Consider the following 16,606-nt stretch of genomic DNA (forward strand, 5'->3'; position numbering starts at 1 on the left):
ATAAGTGCGGGAAGCTTCATAACTTGAATGGGACATTGGTCTCCTGTAAGGTAAGAAGTCTCCTACTTCCCAGTCGGAGCTGCAGAATGCTCTAACTGGGGTGCGAAAGGTTGAAGTTATCGGAGACAAACACCCACTCAGACATTTGCTGAGGAGATGAACTTGATTAGGGAACCAAGAAAAGTCAAAGTCCTTGAAAACAGGGCTTCCTCATTCGAGCAGGTTATGAGTAGAGGGCACAGTCCGCAAGGCTGGAAAAGAAATCAATTTAGCTCCGGGGGAAGTAGAGCCGGGGAGAAGTTGACTCCACCTTTTCCAGGCAACAACAAACCCGCCCACCGCTTCCTTGCACTCGGCTCTTCACTTCCTCATCCACTCGACCTATCGACGCACAGAACATCGCCAGTTCGGGCGGTGGTTGGAGGACTTCCAGGATCCGTCACCCGGAGACTCCGCCTACCACTTCTTTCCGGCTGGCAGAGACAGACCAGAGCTGAGGGTTTTGCGGGCTGCTGGGCAGGCGGTTGCGGTAGGTGAGGATGGACGGGAGGGACCCAGCATTTTGTATCCTCGGCTCCGGCCTTATCCTGTCTTGTAATACCACAGAGAGGCCTCGGAGCCTGACTCATCCTGCTCTGCCAGTCCTTGAGGCCAGAGTGACTGAGGCCTGGGGTCTGGACACCAAAGTTCCCTGCGTCGTTCTGGATTTCCTAATGGGGACGGGGGACTGGGCCTCCCTCTGGTGTGAGCAGATATTTGGTTTGGGTGCGTTTAAACGATTTTGGGATGGGGGTGGGGGTTCATTGTGGCCCTGGCATCAGTTCATTCAGGGCTGCTGCACATATCTGCCCCTTTTACTTCCGGCCCTTGCACTGGTTGGGCTCTCCTGGAATTATTGAAACCTTTCCCCAGGCAGCCTTCCTAATCTCAAAGGCCCCTCCTGTGAGAAGGTGTCAACCCCTCGGGTAAAACTAGATTGTTATGTAAGCCCCTACGTGCTGTGCGTGGGCCTTACCACCTACCTCTTGGGCTACTTTCAGTAGTATATCCGCATTCAGGCAGAATAGTGTCGGGTAAAAACATTAATTTTGGAGTGTCACAGGTCTGGTTTTCAATCAAGGATTCACCGAATATCAGTGATATGCCACTGACATATTACCCTTCTGATCTTTGGATCCTACAGATTCTTCATCTGAAAAATGGTAAACACGTGTATCTTTCAGTGTTGCTGCTATTAAAATAAGACACAGCCTGACCTGTGGCGGGGCAGTGAATAAAAGCATTGATCTGGAGTGCTGAGGTCGCTGGTTCAAAACCTCTGGCTTGCCTGGTCAAGGCACATATGGGAGTTAATGCTTCCTGCTCTTCCCCTCCTTCTTGCTTTCTCTCTCTCTCCTCCCTAAAATGAATAAATAAAGGAAAAATAGAATAAGACACAGGCATACAAGCCCAGCTTCTACATGCCATGAGCACATGGGCCTTTGCAGATGACAGTGCTCTCTGGGAGACACTTTTCACCAAGCAGCACTTTTATTATCCTTGTGTTCATGGGTTTGTGCACTATCCATGGATCTTTACTCTGTGCCCTATTGAAAACAATTAATTGGCTGAGGACAGAGTGGTTGAATTTGGGAGGTTTGTGGAGAAGAGTGCAGGATGATTGTCTTTACTGGAAATGTCAGAAATGCATGTGCAAGTGTGTGTGTTTTACAACACACAGACATAAAATGTACCATTTTAACCATTTTTAGATGTATGGTTCAGTGGCATTCACACTGTTGTGCAACCATCACCACCATCCATCTCTAGAACTTCCCAAACTGAAACTGCCCCAGTGAAACAATAACTCTCCTTCCCCCATCTCAGAAACCCCTGGCAACCACTGTCCAGTTTTCTGTCTCTATGAATTTGACTGCTCTAGGTACTTCATATAAGTGTAATCATTCAATATTTGTCACTTTTTGGCTTGTAGAAATTCCATGTTAAAAGACAAACTTCATTGTGAAAACAACTTGAGTGCAGAGCCAGAAGAGGAACCCAACTACCTTTCTAGCATCTTTTTATCTGTAACACAGAAACCTAATAGAAGACATTTTGAATCTTTTTTTATTTTTATTTATTCAGTTTAGAGAGGAGAGAGAGAGTGAGAGAGAGAGAGAGAGAGAGAGAGAGAGAGAGAGAGGGAGAATGGGGGTGGGGGAGCAGGAAGCATCAACTGCCATATGTGCCTTGACCAGACAAGTCTCGAACTGGCCACCTCAGTGTTCCAGGTTGACACTCTATCCACTGCGCCACCACAGGTCAGGCTGACATTTTGAGTCTTAAGAGAAACTTAAAAGCTTATTACTGTCAATAGGTAAACATATCTGAGTACTACATACTTATACTGTATCCTTAAAGCCAGTCCTCACTCACTTGAGCTTCTGTTTTTCAGCCCAAATTCCAAATGAAAATGTTTGAGAGCATTGACTCTACAGCCACAAAATCGGGCCCGGATCTTTGGGCTGAAATCTGTTCCTGTCTGCCAAATCCTGGCCAAGAAGATGGTGCCAAAAATGCCTTCTCAGACTCTTTTATAGATTCTTACCCTGAATGCACACAGAGGGAGGCCCCAGACTTTGCTACTCAGCCAGCTATAAAGCCTTGGGCCCCCTTGCAGGATTCAGAAGTGTATTTAGCATCTCTAGGTAAGTTAGATTTTTTTTTTTAATTGTCAAGTGATGGCTTTATGGACGTTTGTTGAAGATTTTTTTACATCAGACTGGTTTTCTGTTCTTAAAAAAATTTTTTTTGTTCTAACTATATGTGTCTGTCAGGTGTAAGTATAGGAGGTGTTTTAGGTTGGTTGTGGGAAGGACCCCCTATTCCTTATAAATACCTTAAAACAGACTTTGTCATCTCTTGCCTCTGTTTTATCTTAATTCTGCTTTGTTTCTTGGCAATCTGTAGTTCCTGTTGCCTACTATTCATAGCTCATATATTCAGTTAACTCAAAAGTATCAAACCTTATGCCATCCTGAAAGAAAAGTTCATGACCTCAGAGCTACATACGGATTTCTGATGCTACAGTTGGAAAAACTGATACATTAAATAGATTGTTGCAACAGGAGCATGTTGACATAAAATTCATTCTGCCTCTTGTTAGCTATTTTATTTTTTTAGTATTTCCTGAACACATCTTCACTGTCCTGTCCTATGGTCTTAAGTGTAAACGAAAAGAAATTCATATTGTCCTATGCAAGGGGAAAGAGAAATATCAGTCTAGGGCAGTGATTGCTATGCTTTAAAATTGAGGTATATTTTTATTATTAAACATTCATGAGATCCCATCTATGAGTCACAGAACCAAACCTGGGAATAATTATTTGAGGAAGTAAAGGCAATTCAGGAAGAAACCTTTTTTTTTTTTTTTTTACAGAGACAGAGTCAGAGAGAGGGATAGATAGGGATAGACAGGAACGGAGAGATGAGAAGCATCAATCATCAGTTTTTTGTTGTGACATCTTAGTTGTTCATTGATAGCTTTCTCATATGTGCCTTGACCGTGGGCCTTCAGCAGACAGAGTAACCCCTTGCTCAAGCCACAGACCTTGGGTCCAAGCTGGTGAGCTTTGCTCAAACCAGATGAGCCTGTGCTCAAGCTGGTGACCTTGGGGTCTCAAACCTGGGTCCTCCACATCCCAGTTCGACGCTCTTTCCACTGCACCACCGCCTGGTCAGGCTGGAAGAAACTTTTGAGGAAGGACAGAAGAGTCAGAATGGAGTTTGCGTAACTGCTAAGAAATATCTTCTAAAGACAAGGAATTTTGTTTATTACTGGAGGAAAAAGATATGTAAAAACATAGGTGGAATGATGAATAATGAGAAAGATGAGGGTGTAAAGTTAGATTTGTCAGGAAGCCACCAAAGATAGAATAGTAATATTTGCAGCCATGGCTGAGGAGGTTGACAGTTCATTTTGTGGTAGTCAGAACATCTGTTTAATGATGATAAGGAGAAGAAGCAACACTTTGGCTTGTTAGTGCTCTCTGCCCGGGGGTTATAAGAAACTTTCATGGGTCACAGACATGGCAGCTATTAGGATGGGAAAACTGACAAATATACCTGCAGGTCTAATGTTTGCATCTATAAATGTGCATGCAGCCAAAGAGGAGGAATCTGAAAAACCGTAGTGAGACCAGAGCAAGTCCCCATATATACTATACCACTTCTCCAGTCTAAGTATGTGGAAGAGCAGCCTGGTAGTTTACAAATAGGTTTTGCCTCTATCCACATTACAGCGCTTGGGTTGCATTGGCTGGTGCAACAGTGTTTCTGTCTATGAAAAATGAGATAATGGACACAGAACAATTTGGAAAACATGCATATGTTTATCTGAAGAATCCACCATGAAATTTTCTTCTAAAAATTGGAGTGATTGCAGTTTCAGGATTGGCAGGCTTGGTTTCAGCAAGAAAAAGTTCAAGATTTAAGAAAATTGGTGCTCCACTGGGACTGGCCACTGTAGGAGTATAGTAACTGTTTGTTATCCAGTTCAATCTTTAATCATTACAAAGGTAACTGGGAGAAAGGCATATGCTACAAGCCAGCAAATTTATGACGCAGTTAAATCATTGTGGATAAAAAACAACAACAAAAAAGTCTCTTTTTATTTTATTTTATTAATTATTTATTTTAGGTGGGAGGAGGGGAGATAGGCAGACTTCCACATGCACCCTGACTGGAGTCCACCTGGCAACCCGTCTGGGGCTGATGCTCGAGTACTGATGTATTTTTAGCACCTTAAGCTGATGGGCTTGGGACAAACTGAGCTATCTTCAGTGCCCGGGGCCACGCTTGGACCAATCAAGCCACTGGCTGCAGGAGGGGAAGAGGAAGAAAAGGGAGAGAAAGAAGGGGGAGATGGTCAATTCTCTTATGTGCCCTGACCAGGAATGAACCCAGGATATCCATACGCTGGGCCCACACTCAATCCACTGAGCCACTGGCCAAGGCCAAAGAGTCACTTTCTGAATTTAAAAATAAAACTTAGCTAGGAAGTCTGCTGAAATAGAAATACAGAGGTCCTCAGGTTACGACAGTCTTGACATATGATGTTTCAAGTTTCCGACACTTACTCCCATAAAAAATTTAAAATATTGAGACAAGAGTGTTTTGGCTTATGCCATTAACATCGTACTTATGGACTACGTGGCAAACTAGTTTGGTTGCGCACGGTGGAAAAATACGCAGTACAGTGTACAGCAGGGGTCCCCAAACTACAGCCCGTGGGCCCCATGCAACCCCCTGAGGCCATTTATCCAGCCCCGCTGCACTTCCAGAAGGGGCACCTCTTTCATTGGTGGTCAGTGAGAGGAGCATAGTTTCCATTGAAATACTGGTCAGTTTGTTGATTTAAATTTACTTGTTCTTTATTTTAAATATTGTATTTGTTCCCATTTTGTTTTTTTACTTTAAAATAAGATATCTACAGTGTGCATAGGGATTTGTTCATAGTTTTTTTTTTATAGTCCGGCCCTGCAACGGTCTGAGGGACAGTGAACTGGTCCCCTGTGTAAAAGGTTTGGGGACCCCTGGTGTACAGTATAGTATATTTATGTCCTTTTCCTTTTTCTGTGGCTTCGTTGTGTTTTTATGTTCTAGATTATAATTTTACAACTGTGTTAGGATAGGTAAGTTACTTAGGCTAGGGTGTGTTTCCACTTACACCAAAATTAGGGTTATATCACTGTTGTAGGAACGTAACTGTTTCGTAACCTGAGGATCCCCTGTACCTGCAAAAACAACTTACACCCTGAAGTGCACTCAGTGGCTTTGCCAACAGAACGTGGCTCTGAAATGAAGACCAAATCAGAATCCACCTCAGGTGCTACACAGTTTATGCCTGACCACCAAGCTCATGGATCACAGGCAGTCCCATCCAGGTATAGATATGTATAGTGCTAGAAGCTGACATAGTCTGCAAGGAGAACTACAAGATGTGTGAAGTTCCAAATAATGATGAAAAAAATCATGTAATGGGGCCTGACCTGTGGTGGCGCAGTGGCTAAAGCGTCGACCTGGAATGTTGAGGTTGCCAGTTTGAAACCCCAGGCTTGCCTGGTCAAGACACATATGGGAGTTGATGCTTCCTGATCCTCCCTCTGTTCTCTCTCCCCCCCCCCCTCTAAAAGTGAATAAATAAAATCTAAAAAAAATGAACAAACAAAAGAAGCAGTTGCTTCTAAAAAAAAAATCATGTAATGGGTAACTGTGACACAGGGTATAGCTTAAAGCAAGTTTATCCCTTATATCTTCTAATCTAATGCATAGTTTGACCAATCACATTAAGTGATTAAAACAGCTAAACAATCCAAACAATATTAAATGTTTGGTGAAGAGGCAAAGGTAGTAGTATTAGGATACATTTGATGACTTTCAAGGATGTTTATAAAAAACCATAAAATAGAGTATGTGAACACTTATAAGACTAAAATCTGAAAACACATGTATGTGTATATAGAAATACTTAAACATAAACATGTATATATTTGCTTTAGCTTTTTGTAATTAATATCAGCTAAATTAGAATAGTGTGTGGAAGGATGTGTTTCTATCCCCACCCACCCCTTCTTATTTCCCAGAGCTGGAGTAAAATATCCATATTTTACAACAAAAACAAACTCATGATTCAGTGATGATTTCAATTGGTTTCAAAGTTAAAACTCCCCTAATATTTTCTAAAATCAGTAAGAAGGTGATTAAAATTTCCTTCTCTGAGGGAAATAAGAACCATTTCTGGCTCCTATGGTAGAGTTTAGGAGACAATGACAGGCAGATTTGGAATATGTAATGGCACCTGCCCAACTTATTGTAGATCACAGCTGATCACAGCTCAGCATACTCAGAGAGGGGAAGACCTTTTCCAGCCCAAGAGTACTTTCCACTTTGACTGCCAAGGCCAGAATATGAAGATTGTTTTTATTGCCAAATTTAGCCAGTTCAACATGAGATATACATAATCCTTTTTATATTCTTAAGGAGAAAAAAATTCCTCAAATATTTAACATTTATCATCTGCACGTGTTTACATGGATGAGCTCTTGGTGATAACTTCCAGCAACAAAAAGAAAGGTACTTATTTTGATAAGTGGGTGCTAGCTAATGTGGCTTGTTTAGAAATGAAAACAGGACTACAAATCATAAGATTTCTATTGGTTCTGGGCTTGATGTCCATCCCCTCCCCTAAACTATCATTTATTTATAGTATATTGTAGTTGAAGGCAAGACTAAACTAAGGCAGAAGGGACATGTGATACCCTTTCATGTGATACCTTTCTTCAAAAGGGGATAGCTGTTCAACAGTTATACTTAAAATGAAAATAAGAGTAATTAAATGTCTATCATCAAGAAGCCATATGGACTACTCTCAAAGGGATTCAAGATGTTTGTTTTTATTAGGCTCCAACATCCAGGCCACAAGTTGAACGTTAAAAAAAAAATGTTGGGAGATTCCTTCTCTCTCTCTCTCTCTCTCTTTTTTTTTTTTTCATTTTTCCGAAGCTGGAAACGGGGAGGCAGTCAAGACAGACTCCTGCATGCGCCCGACCAGGATCCACCCGGCACGCCCACCAGGGGGCGATGTTCTGCCCATCTGGGGCGTTGCTCTGTTGCATCCAGAGCCATTCTAGCGCCTGAGGCAGAGGCCACAGAGCCATCCCTAGCGCCCAGGCCATCTTTGCTCCAATGGAGCCTCCGCTGCGGGAGGGGAAGAGAGAGACAGAGAGGAAGGAGAGGGGGAGGGGTGGAGAAGCAGATGGGCACTTCTCCTGTGTGCCCTGGCCGGGAATCGAACCCGGGACTCCTGCACGCCAGCCAACGCTCTACCATTGAGCCAACCAGCCAGGGCCTCTCTCTCTTTTTTTTATTAAGTGAGAGGCGGGGAGGCAGGGGGTCAGAGAGACAGACTCCTGCATGCACCCAGACCAGTATCCACCCAGTAAACCCCCTACAGGGCGATGCTCTGCCCATCTGGGCCTGCTGCTCTGTTGCTCAGCAACCAAGCTATTCAGTGCCTGAGGCAAGGCCATGGAGCCATCCTCAGTGCCCGGGGGCCAATGTAGACCAACCAGTCGAGCTATGGCTGAGTGAGGGGAAGAGAGTGAAAGAAGAGGTACGGGGAGGGGTGGAGAAGCAGATGGTTGCTTCTCTTGTGTGTCCTGACCAGGAATTGAACCCAGGACTTCCAAACGCTGGGCCGACGCTCTACTGCTTAGCCAACTGACCAGGGCCAGATTCCTTCTCTTTAATCAATAATTTAATCTCACATAAAAATCTTAAGATCTCTTATTATTGGGTTCTTATCAAGTCAGTTTTAGTGTCTGTTGAACCACTGGATCTCTCATCATTTTCTCTAGTTCTTTCTCATGAAGTTTGAAAACCACTTCATGTCACTGTAACAAAAAGAAAAACTATTTACTCCTCAGAGAGACTAATTTCAAGGAATTGAAATATGTATACACATGTCAAGCAGGAAAAACAGGCATTTCTGAGAGAGATACTTGCTGGGCTTCTGAGATTTCGAAGTAATCATGCCATCAGTTTACTTATGAGAACCTATGACTTTTCCCTTTTCTGGGGTTAAACATTCATTTGATAAAATGTAGAGTGAAGACATTGTGCAGTGTAAAGCCAGTAGCCACAGCCACCATCACAGCCACCTGGCCCATGCAGGTTCGCATTAGATTCGGACATACGGTAATGAAACAATGGAGCCAGGAACTGGTGGGCCATTACCTTTAATCCTAGCTTGCACCCGGCAGGCAAGTAAAAACACACACGGGGCTCCAAAATGCACTTATTCAGTGCTCACAAAACTACTGACTTATCCGAGTTTCCTAGGATCAAAGGTTTCTAGCTCACTAGCCTTATTCACCTCTGTTCCCCATCTCCTTCTCTCTACACAAACTCTGCACAGACTGGCTTCTCCTTCAGCATTCTGCCATCTTGGCTGCTTCTCCCCTCCATGTGGCCTTTATCTGCTCTCCTCCTAGAATGTAATGTCTTCCCCCAGAACAACGTGATCTCTTCTTTTAAAACCTTTTGGTGCGAAAGCCCTCCCCCAACACACATTAATATAATCACACCCATCCCAAGCAAGAATGGCAACTAATATCACCTGGGCGTCGGGCTTCCACGTGGGCAGCGCCATCTTTTTTTTTTTTTTTTTTCTTTTCATTTTTCTGAAGCTGGAAACGGGGAGAGACAGTCAGACAGACTCCCGCATGCGCCCGACCGGGATCCACCCGGCACGCCCACCATGGGGCGACGCTCTGCCCACCAGGGGGCGATGCTCTGCCCATCCTGGGCGTCGCCATATTGCGACCAGAGCCACTCTAGCGCCTGGGGCAGAGGCCACAGAGCCATCCCCAGCGCCCGGGCCATCTTTGCTCCAATGGAGCCTTGGCTGCGGGAGGGGAAGAGAGAGACAGAGAGGAAAGTGCGGCGGAGGGGTGGAGAAGCAAATGGGCGCTTCTCCTGTGTGCCCTGGCCGGGAATCGAACCCGGGTCCTCTGCACGCTAGGGGCAGCGCCATCTTTAACAAAGTGAGCATAATATATAAGGTCTACCGGAAAGTTCTGTCCGTTTCTATCACAACAAGTTTTGACACGTAAGCACATGTTTATTTGGCACATGTGTGCCTCTCTATTTTTATCACTTAATGTATACATACTGACGTAGCAAATTAACTAAAACAAAGCTGATTCACGTTAGTCTTATGTGTGAAGCCATAGTGTACCCATGGCTACTGATAAAGTTCATTTACGCCACTGTAATTTTTATGAATTTCAACAAGGAAGAAATGCTACAGAAGCATGTCTGTCACATCCACCATATTCCCCAGACTTAGCACCCTCCGACTATCACTTGTTTTTGTCCTTACAAAATTTTTTGAAGGGCAAAAAATTCAAAAATGAAGAAGATATCAAGCACTGGTTCAATTTTTTGCATGAAAAGATAAAACATTTTTCAAAAATGGGATATACAAATTGTCCTCACGCTGGCAAGAAATCATTAATAATAATAGCAATTATATTATTTAATAAAGTTTATTGACGGTAAGAAAAATTTGTATTTTGTTTCATTCCAAAAACAGACAGAACTTTCCGGTAGACCTTATGCTATTTTATCTGCCCAACATGCAGGAAAAAGAAAACTGTATAGTACATTTGCTTTAATCTGTCCTATTTAAAAATTGAACTGTTTTGTAGGGATTGTGGATATACTCATCAGTGAGAGCATTTTTAAGTTTGTGTTTGCATTTTAAATTTAGTTTCATAATCACTTTCTTTGTTAAGTTCTGTTTCTTCCCTCTTTAGAGAAGAAACTGAGAAGAATCAAAGGTTTAAATCAGGAAGTGACTTCTAAGGACATGCTTCGAACCCTAGCCCAAGCCAAGAAAGAATGCTGGGATCGATTCCTCCAGGAAAAGTTAGCATCAGAGTTTTTCATGGATGGGCTTGATTCTGATGAGAGGTAATTAATTCCTAGTCCAGCTCTAGGTGACAGTCTGTTTTACTGTGGGCATTTCTTTTTATTTAAAGATTCCAGGGAGAGGGACATCTTAGTCAAAATATTAGTTGATATCAACATCAGCTTTTCTGAGCTAAAATCATCTTGTCAGTTTGCTCTATTTGCTCTTAGTACAGCAGCAGATTTTTGAGAAAGGGTATTTTCGCCAAAAGGCAAAGGCTCCAGCTACATCTTGATCACAGGTTGGATATATGTAGCTGTGGGTACTCTTCATTTTTAAGTAGAAATACATAATGTACTTGAGAAAGTGGTAATTAGTAACTGGAACTATATCTTCTTACCTCTGAATCTCCATTGCCTTACAGTGTTTGTCATATAGTAACCACTAAATTTTTTAGATGATTATTATTAATTTTTAGAGAGAGAGAGAAACATTGATTTGTTTTCCACTCATTTATGCACTCATTGGTTGATTCTTACATATGCTCTGACAGGGGATCAAACCTGCAACCTTTGCATGTCAGGATGATTCTCTAACCAACTGTCCTACCAGGCCAGGGCCTCAATTTTCTTTTCTTTTTTTTTTTTTTTTTAACAAAGACAAAGAGTGAGTCAGAGAGAGGGACAGATAGGGACAGACATACAGGAATGGAAAGAGATGAGAAGCATCAATCATTAGTTTTTTGTTGCGACACCTTAGTTGTTCATTGATTGCTTTCTCATACGTGCCTTGACCACGGGGCTACAGCAGACCGAGCAACCCCTTGCTCGAGCCAGCGACCTTGGGTCCAAGCTGATGAGCTTTGCTCAAACCAGATGAGCCTGTGCTCAAGCTGATGACCTTGGGGTCTCGAACCTGGGTCCTCTGCATCCCAGTCCAACGCTCTATCCACTATCCACTGCGCCACCACCTGGTCAGGTTCAATTTTTTTTTTAAGATTTTATTTATTCAGCGGTTTGAAACCCTGGGCTTGCCTGGTCAAGGCATTTATGGGAGTTGATGCTTCCTGCTCCTGCCCCCTTCTTTCTTTCTCTCTCTCTCTCTCTCTCTCTACCCCCCTCCCCTCTAAAATCAATCAATAATTTTTTTTTTTAGATTTTATTTATTGATTTTAGAGAAGGGAGAGAGAGAAAAAGAAAGGCAGGGGTAGGAGTGGGAAGCATCAGCTCATAGTTGCAGTTCGTATGTTCCTTGACTGGGCAAGCCTAGGGTTTCGAATTAGGTCGATGCTCCATCCACTATACCACCACAGATCAGGTGCCGCTCAAGTTTGTGTAGACTAAATGAATGGGGCCGTTGCTCCGTTGTAACCGGAGTCATTTTTTAGCTTCTGAGGTGGAGGTGGTGGAGCCATCCTCAGTGCCCAAGGCCAACTCACTCGAGCCAGTTGAGCCATGGCTGTGGGAGGAGAAGGAGAAGGGGTGGAGAAGCAGATGGTTGCCTCTCCTGTGTGTGCTGACAAGGGATTGAACCCGGGACATCCACATGCAGGGCCAATGTTCTACCACTGAGACAATTGGCCAGAGCCATGAATGAATTTCATAATTATCTACTGAGTGAAGGCACTGTGCTTGGTGTCATTGTGCTGGGGTGGGGAGGAGTGGAGGAAAGATGTAAGGAAGTTTAACACTCTTTTTTTGTCCTTGGAACTAGTTGGGGTGAGATAACAAATAAAGACGTATCTGCCCTGGCTGGTTGGTTCTGTGGTAGAGCATTGGCCTGGCATGTGGAAGTCCTGGGTTTGATTCTTTCTTTTTTTTTTTTTTACAGAGGCAGAGAGAGAGAGAGAGAGAGAGGGATAGGCAGGGACAGACAGACAGGAACGGAGAGATGAGAAGCATCAATCATTAGTTTTTCATTGTGGGTTGCGACACCTTAGTTGTTCATTGATTGCTTTCTCATATGTGCCTGGACCACAGGCCTTCAGCAGACTGATTAACCCCTTGCTCGAGCCAGCGACCTTGGGTCCAACCTGTTGAGCTTTTGCTCAAACCAGATGAGCCCGCGCTCAAGCTAGCAACCTCGGGGTCTCGAACCTGTCCTCGGCATCCCAATCTGACGCTCTATCCACTGCACCACCGCCTGGTCAGGCCTGGGTTTGATTCTTGGCCAGGGCACACAGGAGAAGCAGAAGCGCCCATATGCTTCTCCACCTTTCCCCCTCTTCTTTCTCTCTCTCTCTCTTCCCCTCCTGCAGCCAAGCCTCCATTGGAGCAAAGTTGGCCCCGGGTGCTGAGGATGGCTCCATGGCTTCTGCCTCAGGCGCTAGAATGGCTCCAGTTGCAACTGAGCAACACCCCCTAGTGGGCTTGCCAGGTGGATCCTGTTTGGGCACATTCAGGAGTCTCTGCCTCCCTGCTTCTCACTTGAGAAAAATACAAAAACAAAAACAAACAAACAATAAAACCCCACAAAGAAAACAAAAAAAGGATGTACTAACAATATGAGGAAGCATAGGAGAAGAGCTAGGGGAGCAGAAGTGAAAGACATGCTTTGGGGTGAGAAACCATTGAGCCCCTATGGGCTGGGTGTTTGTGCTAGGAAAAAAGGCAGGACTTGAAAAGTATCTGCAGGTGGGCCAGATGCAGAAAGGAGAGAGGGCATTCTGCCACAAAGCAGGGAAATGCCTAACACTGGGGAAATGGCTCTGCCACTTACTGGTTGTATGTTCTTGGGTAAGTAAACTGTGCCTCAGTTTCCTCCTCTGTAAAGTGAAGAAAACCTTATAAGGTTATTATGAGGGTTTAATGAGTTACTATGTATAAGGTGCTTAGAATGGTGCCTGGTACATGGTATGTACTATGTAAGTGTTAGCTATTATTAGTATTATCTTTCCTAACAGAATTTTTAAGTTCAGTAACATATTATTCAAAATTAAAATTAGTGAGGGAAGTAAAAACCTGAATTTTAACCAAAGGTGTTAGGGGAACATGACTTAACCTGAGTTTACAACATACTAACATTGATTTTTGTGCCTGACCTGGAGGTGGCACAGTGGATAGAGCATTGGGCTGGGACGCAGAGGACCCAGGTTCAAAACCCTGAGGTCGCAGGCTTGAGCGCGGGGTTGCTGACTTGAATCCAAAGGTCGCTGGCTTGAAGCCCAAGGTCGCTGACTTGAGTAAAGGGTCACTTGCTCTGCTGTAGGCCAGTCAAGGCATGTATGAGAAAGCAATCAATGAACAACTAAGGAGCCCCAACGAAGAATTGATGCATCTCATCTCTCTCCCTTCCCATCTTCCCTTATATGTCCCTCTCTCTGTCACTCTCAAAACAAACAAAACATTGATTTTGAAAGTCCCATGATATCACATGAAGATACTGCTGCTGTAATTATATATAATACGCGAATAAAACTTCATAGTTACATTTTACTTTTTAATTTGCAAAGTACGTTCTCTTACATTATCTTAAATACGAAATCAGCATTCCCCAAGATCTTTCTGAAATCACTATGGCATCTAAGGTCAGGCCATCTACCTTCTCAGGGTTTAGAAAATAGTACAAAATTTGCTATTTTCTGTTTCTAAAGGCTCAACCCAGTTGAACTTCAAACTGCCCCAAACACAAAAGACTTGAAAATATAGAGATTCCTGATCACTAATTAGTATTATATTCTTTCTCACCTTGAATATCTCCCTCCTCTTCAATCTAAGAAGAAAAGATAAAACTTTCTCCTGCTGAGTTCTCAACTAGGAATTCTTTTTCTCTAAAATCAGATCAGCACCAAGGCCTGCTAACATTTCTGTGTACTTATCAATACCTAAAATAATACGGTTTTCCTTTCTTTATAGAAATAATTGAAAAAATTCTATGAGGCTCTGGCCGGTTGGCTCAGCCTGGGTTTGATCCCCGGTCGGGGTACACATGAGAAGCGATTGTCTGCTTCTCTCCCCCTTTTTTCTCTCTTCCCATCTCGAAGCCAGTGGCTTGGCTGGTCCTAGTGTCAGCCTCTGGTGCTGAGGACAGCTCAGTTGATTCAAGCATAGGCCCTAGGTGGGTGTTGCTGGCTGGATCCCAGTTGAGGCACATGCGGGGAAAGGTCTCTCTATCTTCCCTCCTCTCACTTAAAAAAAAATTGTGAAAGGTGTAGATGAAGATTAAATGCCTGTGTAGCGTCTGAGTCCCCTGAGCTGTGGGCACTAGTTCCCCTGAGCCTACACTTCTGGGAACATTTCCATCATTGTTCAGAGCAAGCACCAGGAAACAGTAGGTATGCATTTGTTTCCAAATGTCAAAGTTTATATAAACAGAGACCAGTTTGTAGGGAAATTGTACAGCTCTTCACCTGTATGAAGGCCAGCTAGGCCACCCTCTTCATGATCTGCTTTTGGCAAGGGAGTAATGGGCTGTGAAATCCAACATCGTTCCCCCATACACTGACAGGTATCTTAAATCTGCTGGTTATGGCTTTATTTCTTGGCTTGAGACTTTGTGCTATTGAAGAGCATAGAATGAGGTTAACATTATTTCTGGTTATTCATATTTTACTGTGAATGTCTGATAGCTTTAGAGTGTGAGTCCTATGTACTTAAGGAAGGTAAGAGGGGAACACTTCTCCCCTCTCCACAGTTCTAAACAAAAAAGGGCCTTCTGGCATAGTGGCCCTTCCTTTGTGGGGGACTTTGCTGCTCAGATGTTTCCATTTGGGGAACTTGCTATAGGATTAACTAAACAAACAAAAAGCCCACAAACAAAATTGCACTCAGTGCAACTAAGCGTAACAGTTTCAGACTGTCTCAGATATGAAATTTCAAGATGCTCAGTCTCCTGCCTCACTAATAATTTGGTATTTATTTGAATGTTTCCTCCCCTTGACAATTTCTCTCCTCTCCAGTTCTGAGGGGAAAAAAGGACTGAGGCATAAGCTCTTCAGTGTTGCATGAAGTCTTCAGAGGCTCTGCATTCCAAGGGGACCTGCTGCTGCTTACAGCCAAAGTGCTCACCAGGGGGTAAATTATGCTGGGAGCTGCCAGGTGCATATCTGTCTGAGGACTTTCTTGGTCTCCCATGTTAGCTGTGAAAAACAATTGTAGGAAGAAATTGGTTGTGGGTGGCAAAGCAGTATTTGAGTAACTGAAATAATCTTTAAGTAATTGAGGTCTGATGCAGTCACGCTTTTCTCTTGCTCTTTCCTAGCACCTTGGAACATTTCAAGAGATGGCTCCAGCCAGACAAAGTAGCCATCAGTACAGAGGAGGTCCAGTATCTGATTCCTCCAGAGTCACAGGGTGAGAAGCCAGTGGCTGAGGATGAGCCAGCAGCAGCGGAGCAATAAATTACACACACACACACACACATGCACGCGTGCGCATGCAGCAGCTGTCTTGAGTCCAGAGGGAATAGTGGAGAGCTCAGTGAACTCAATGGCAGCAGCAAGAAGAAAACTTGGGAGGGAAAAAGCCCAGCCTTCCACTCCGCAAAGCAGACAGCTGTGGGCCCTTGAGGACTTGCTTGGGGCTGGCATGTGTGCCTGTCTTGGATGAAATGACTGACCCAGTGCATGCTGGATCAAAATACTGCTTTCCTGTATGTCTCACAGCTTGTTTGAGCTCTGGTGCTACAGGTGAGAAGTATGCGAAGAATCTAGTGAAGGACCCAAGTGAAAATGTATGTGGAGAAACTGATTCCCCTGTGTATATTGTATATGTTAAGTGAGCCATATTTTTCCTTTTCTCTTCTGGATTTCCCTGCCTGTGTCCCAAGCATTCCCTTGGTAACGTGCCAGGGGTGAGTGGGGCAAAGGAAAGGGGTCTGCCTCCTTAAGTCCAAGCCCCACTTGGGGCTTCTCGAACAAGTCCATAATAAATATGGGACTTTAGAAAAAGAGCCTGGGCTTTTCCTTTGTCTGATTTATTCCTTGTAGGGAAAATGGATGGAAGAGGTGTGAAAAAGTGGGTGTTTCTATGTGTGTGTGTGTGTATTTTATTTCATAAGTGGTTTCTCCGGAGCTTCCTCCTGCACTTCAAAGGGGCTAAGTTCCAAATTAGACTTGCAAATATGAATTTGGCATTTGACACCACTGCTTGAATAGTTCCCTGCTTGCTACTTGTCGCAGCTTTTTTTTTTTTTTTTGTATTTTTCTGAAGCTGG

At 43.7% G+C, this 16,606-nt stretch overlaps 1 protein-coding gene and 1 pseudogene across 7 annotated transcripts; both read left to right on the forward strand.

Annotated features, from left to right (window-relative positions):
* The first annotated feature begins 391 nt into the window (after positions 1 to 391).
* Positions 392 to 16,342, forward strand: CCDC32 (coiled-coil domain containing 32). 7 transcript variants are annotated; one of them, XM_066343809.1, is made up of 5 exons: positions 448 to 529; positions 1,121 to 1,202; positions 2,435 to 2,687; positions 10,338 to 10,515; positions 15,653 to 16,342. In XM_066343809.1, the coding sequence occupies exons 2-5, from the start codon at positions 1,200 to 1,202 to the stop codon at positions 15,789 to 15,791; spliced, it is 573 nt and encodes a 190-aa protein (XP_066199906.1). In that variant the 5' UTR covers positions 448 to 529; positions 1,121 to 1,199; the 3' UTR covers positions 15,792 to 16,342. The 7 variants fall into 7 exon arrangements, with proteins under 7 accessions (XP_066199910.1, XP_066199911.1, XP_066199906.1 ...); XM_066343816.1 differs by having other exon boundaries at positions 452 to 529; positions 10,359 to 10,515; XM_066343811.1 differs by having other exon boundaries at positions 484 to 533.
* On the forward strand, positions 4,068 to 6,056 carry LOC136377277 (MICOS complex subunit MIC27-like; annotated as a pseudogene).
* Positions 16,343 to 16,606: the final 264 nt, after the last annotated feature.

This window comes from Saccopteryx leptura, chromosome 6, assembly GCF_036850995.1.
Source record: "Saccopteryx leptura isolate mSacLep1 chromosome 6, mSacLep1_pri_phased_curated, whole genome shotgun sequence".
Lineage (NCBI taxonomy): Eukaryota > Metazoa > Chordata > Mammalia > Chiroptera > Emballonuridae > Saccopteryx > Saccopteryx leptura.

Bases quoted from the DNA above. Each gene is read 5' to 3' on its own strand.
- CCDC32 (XM_066343809.1), top strand. The intron at 2,688-10,337 runs GTAAGTTAGATT...TTCTTTGTTAAG, and splicing joins AGTGTATTTAGCATCTCTAG to TTCTGTTTCTTCCCTCTTTA. The intron at 10,516-15,652 runs GTAATTAATTCC...GCTCTTTCCTAG, and splicing joins GGGCTTGATTCTGATGAGAG to CACCTTGGAACATTTCAAGA.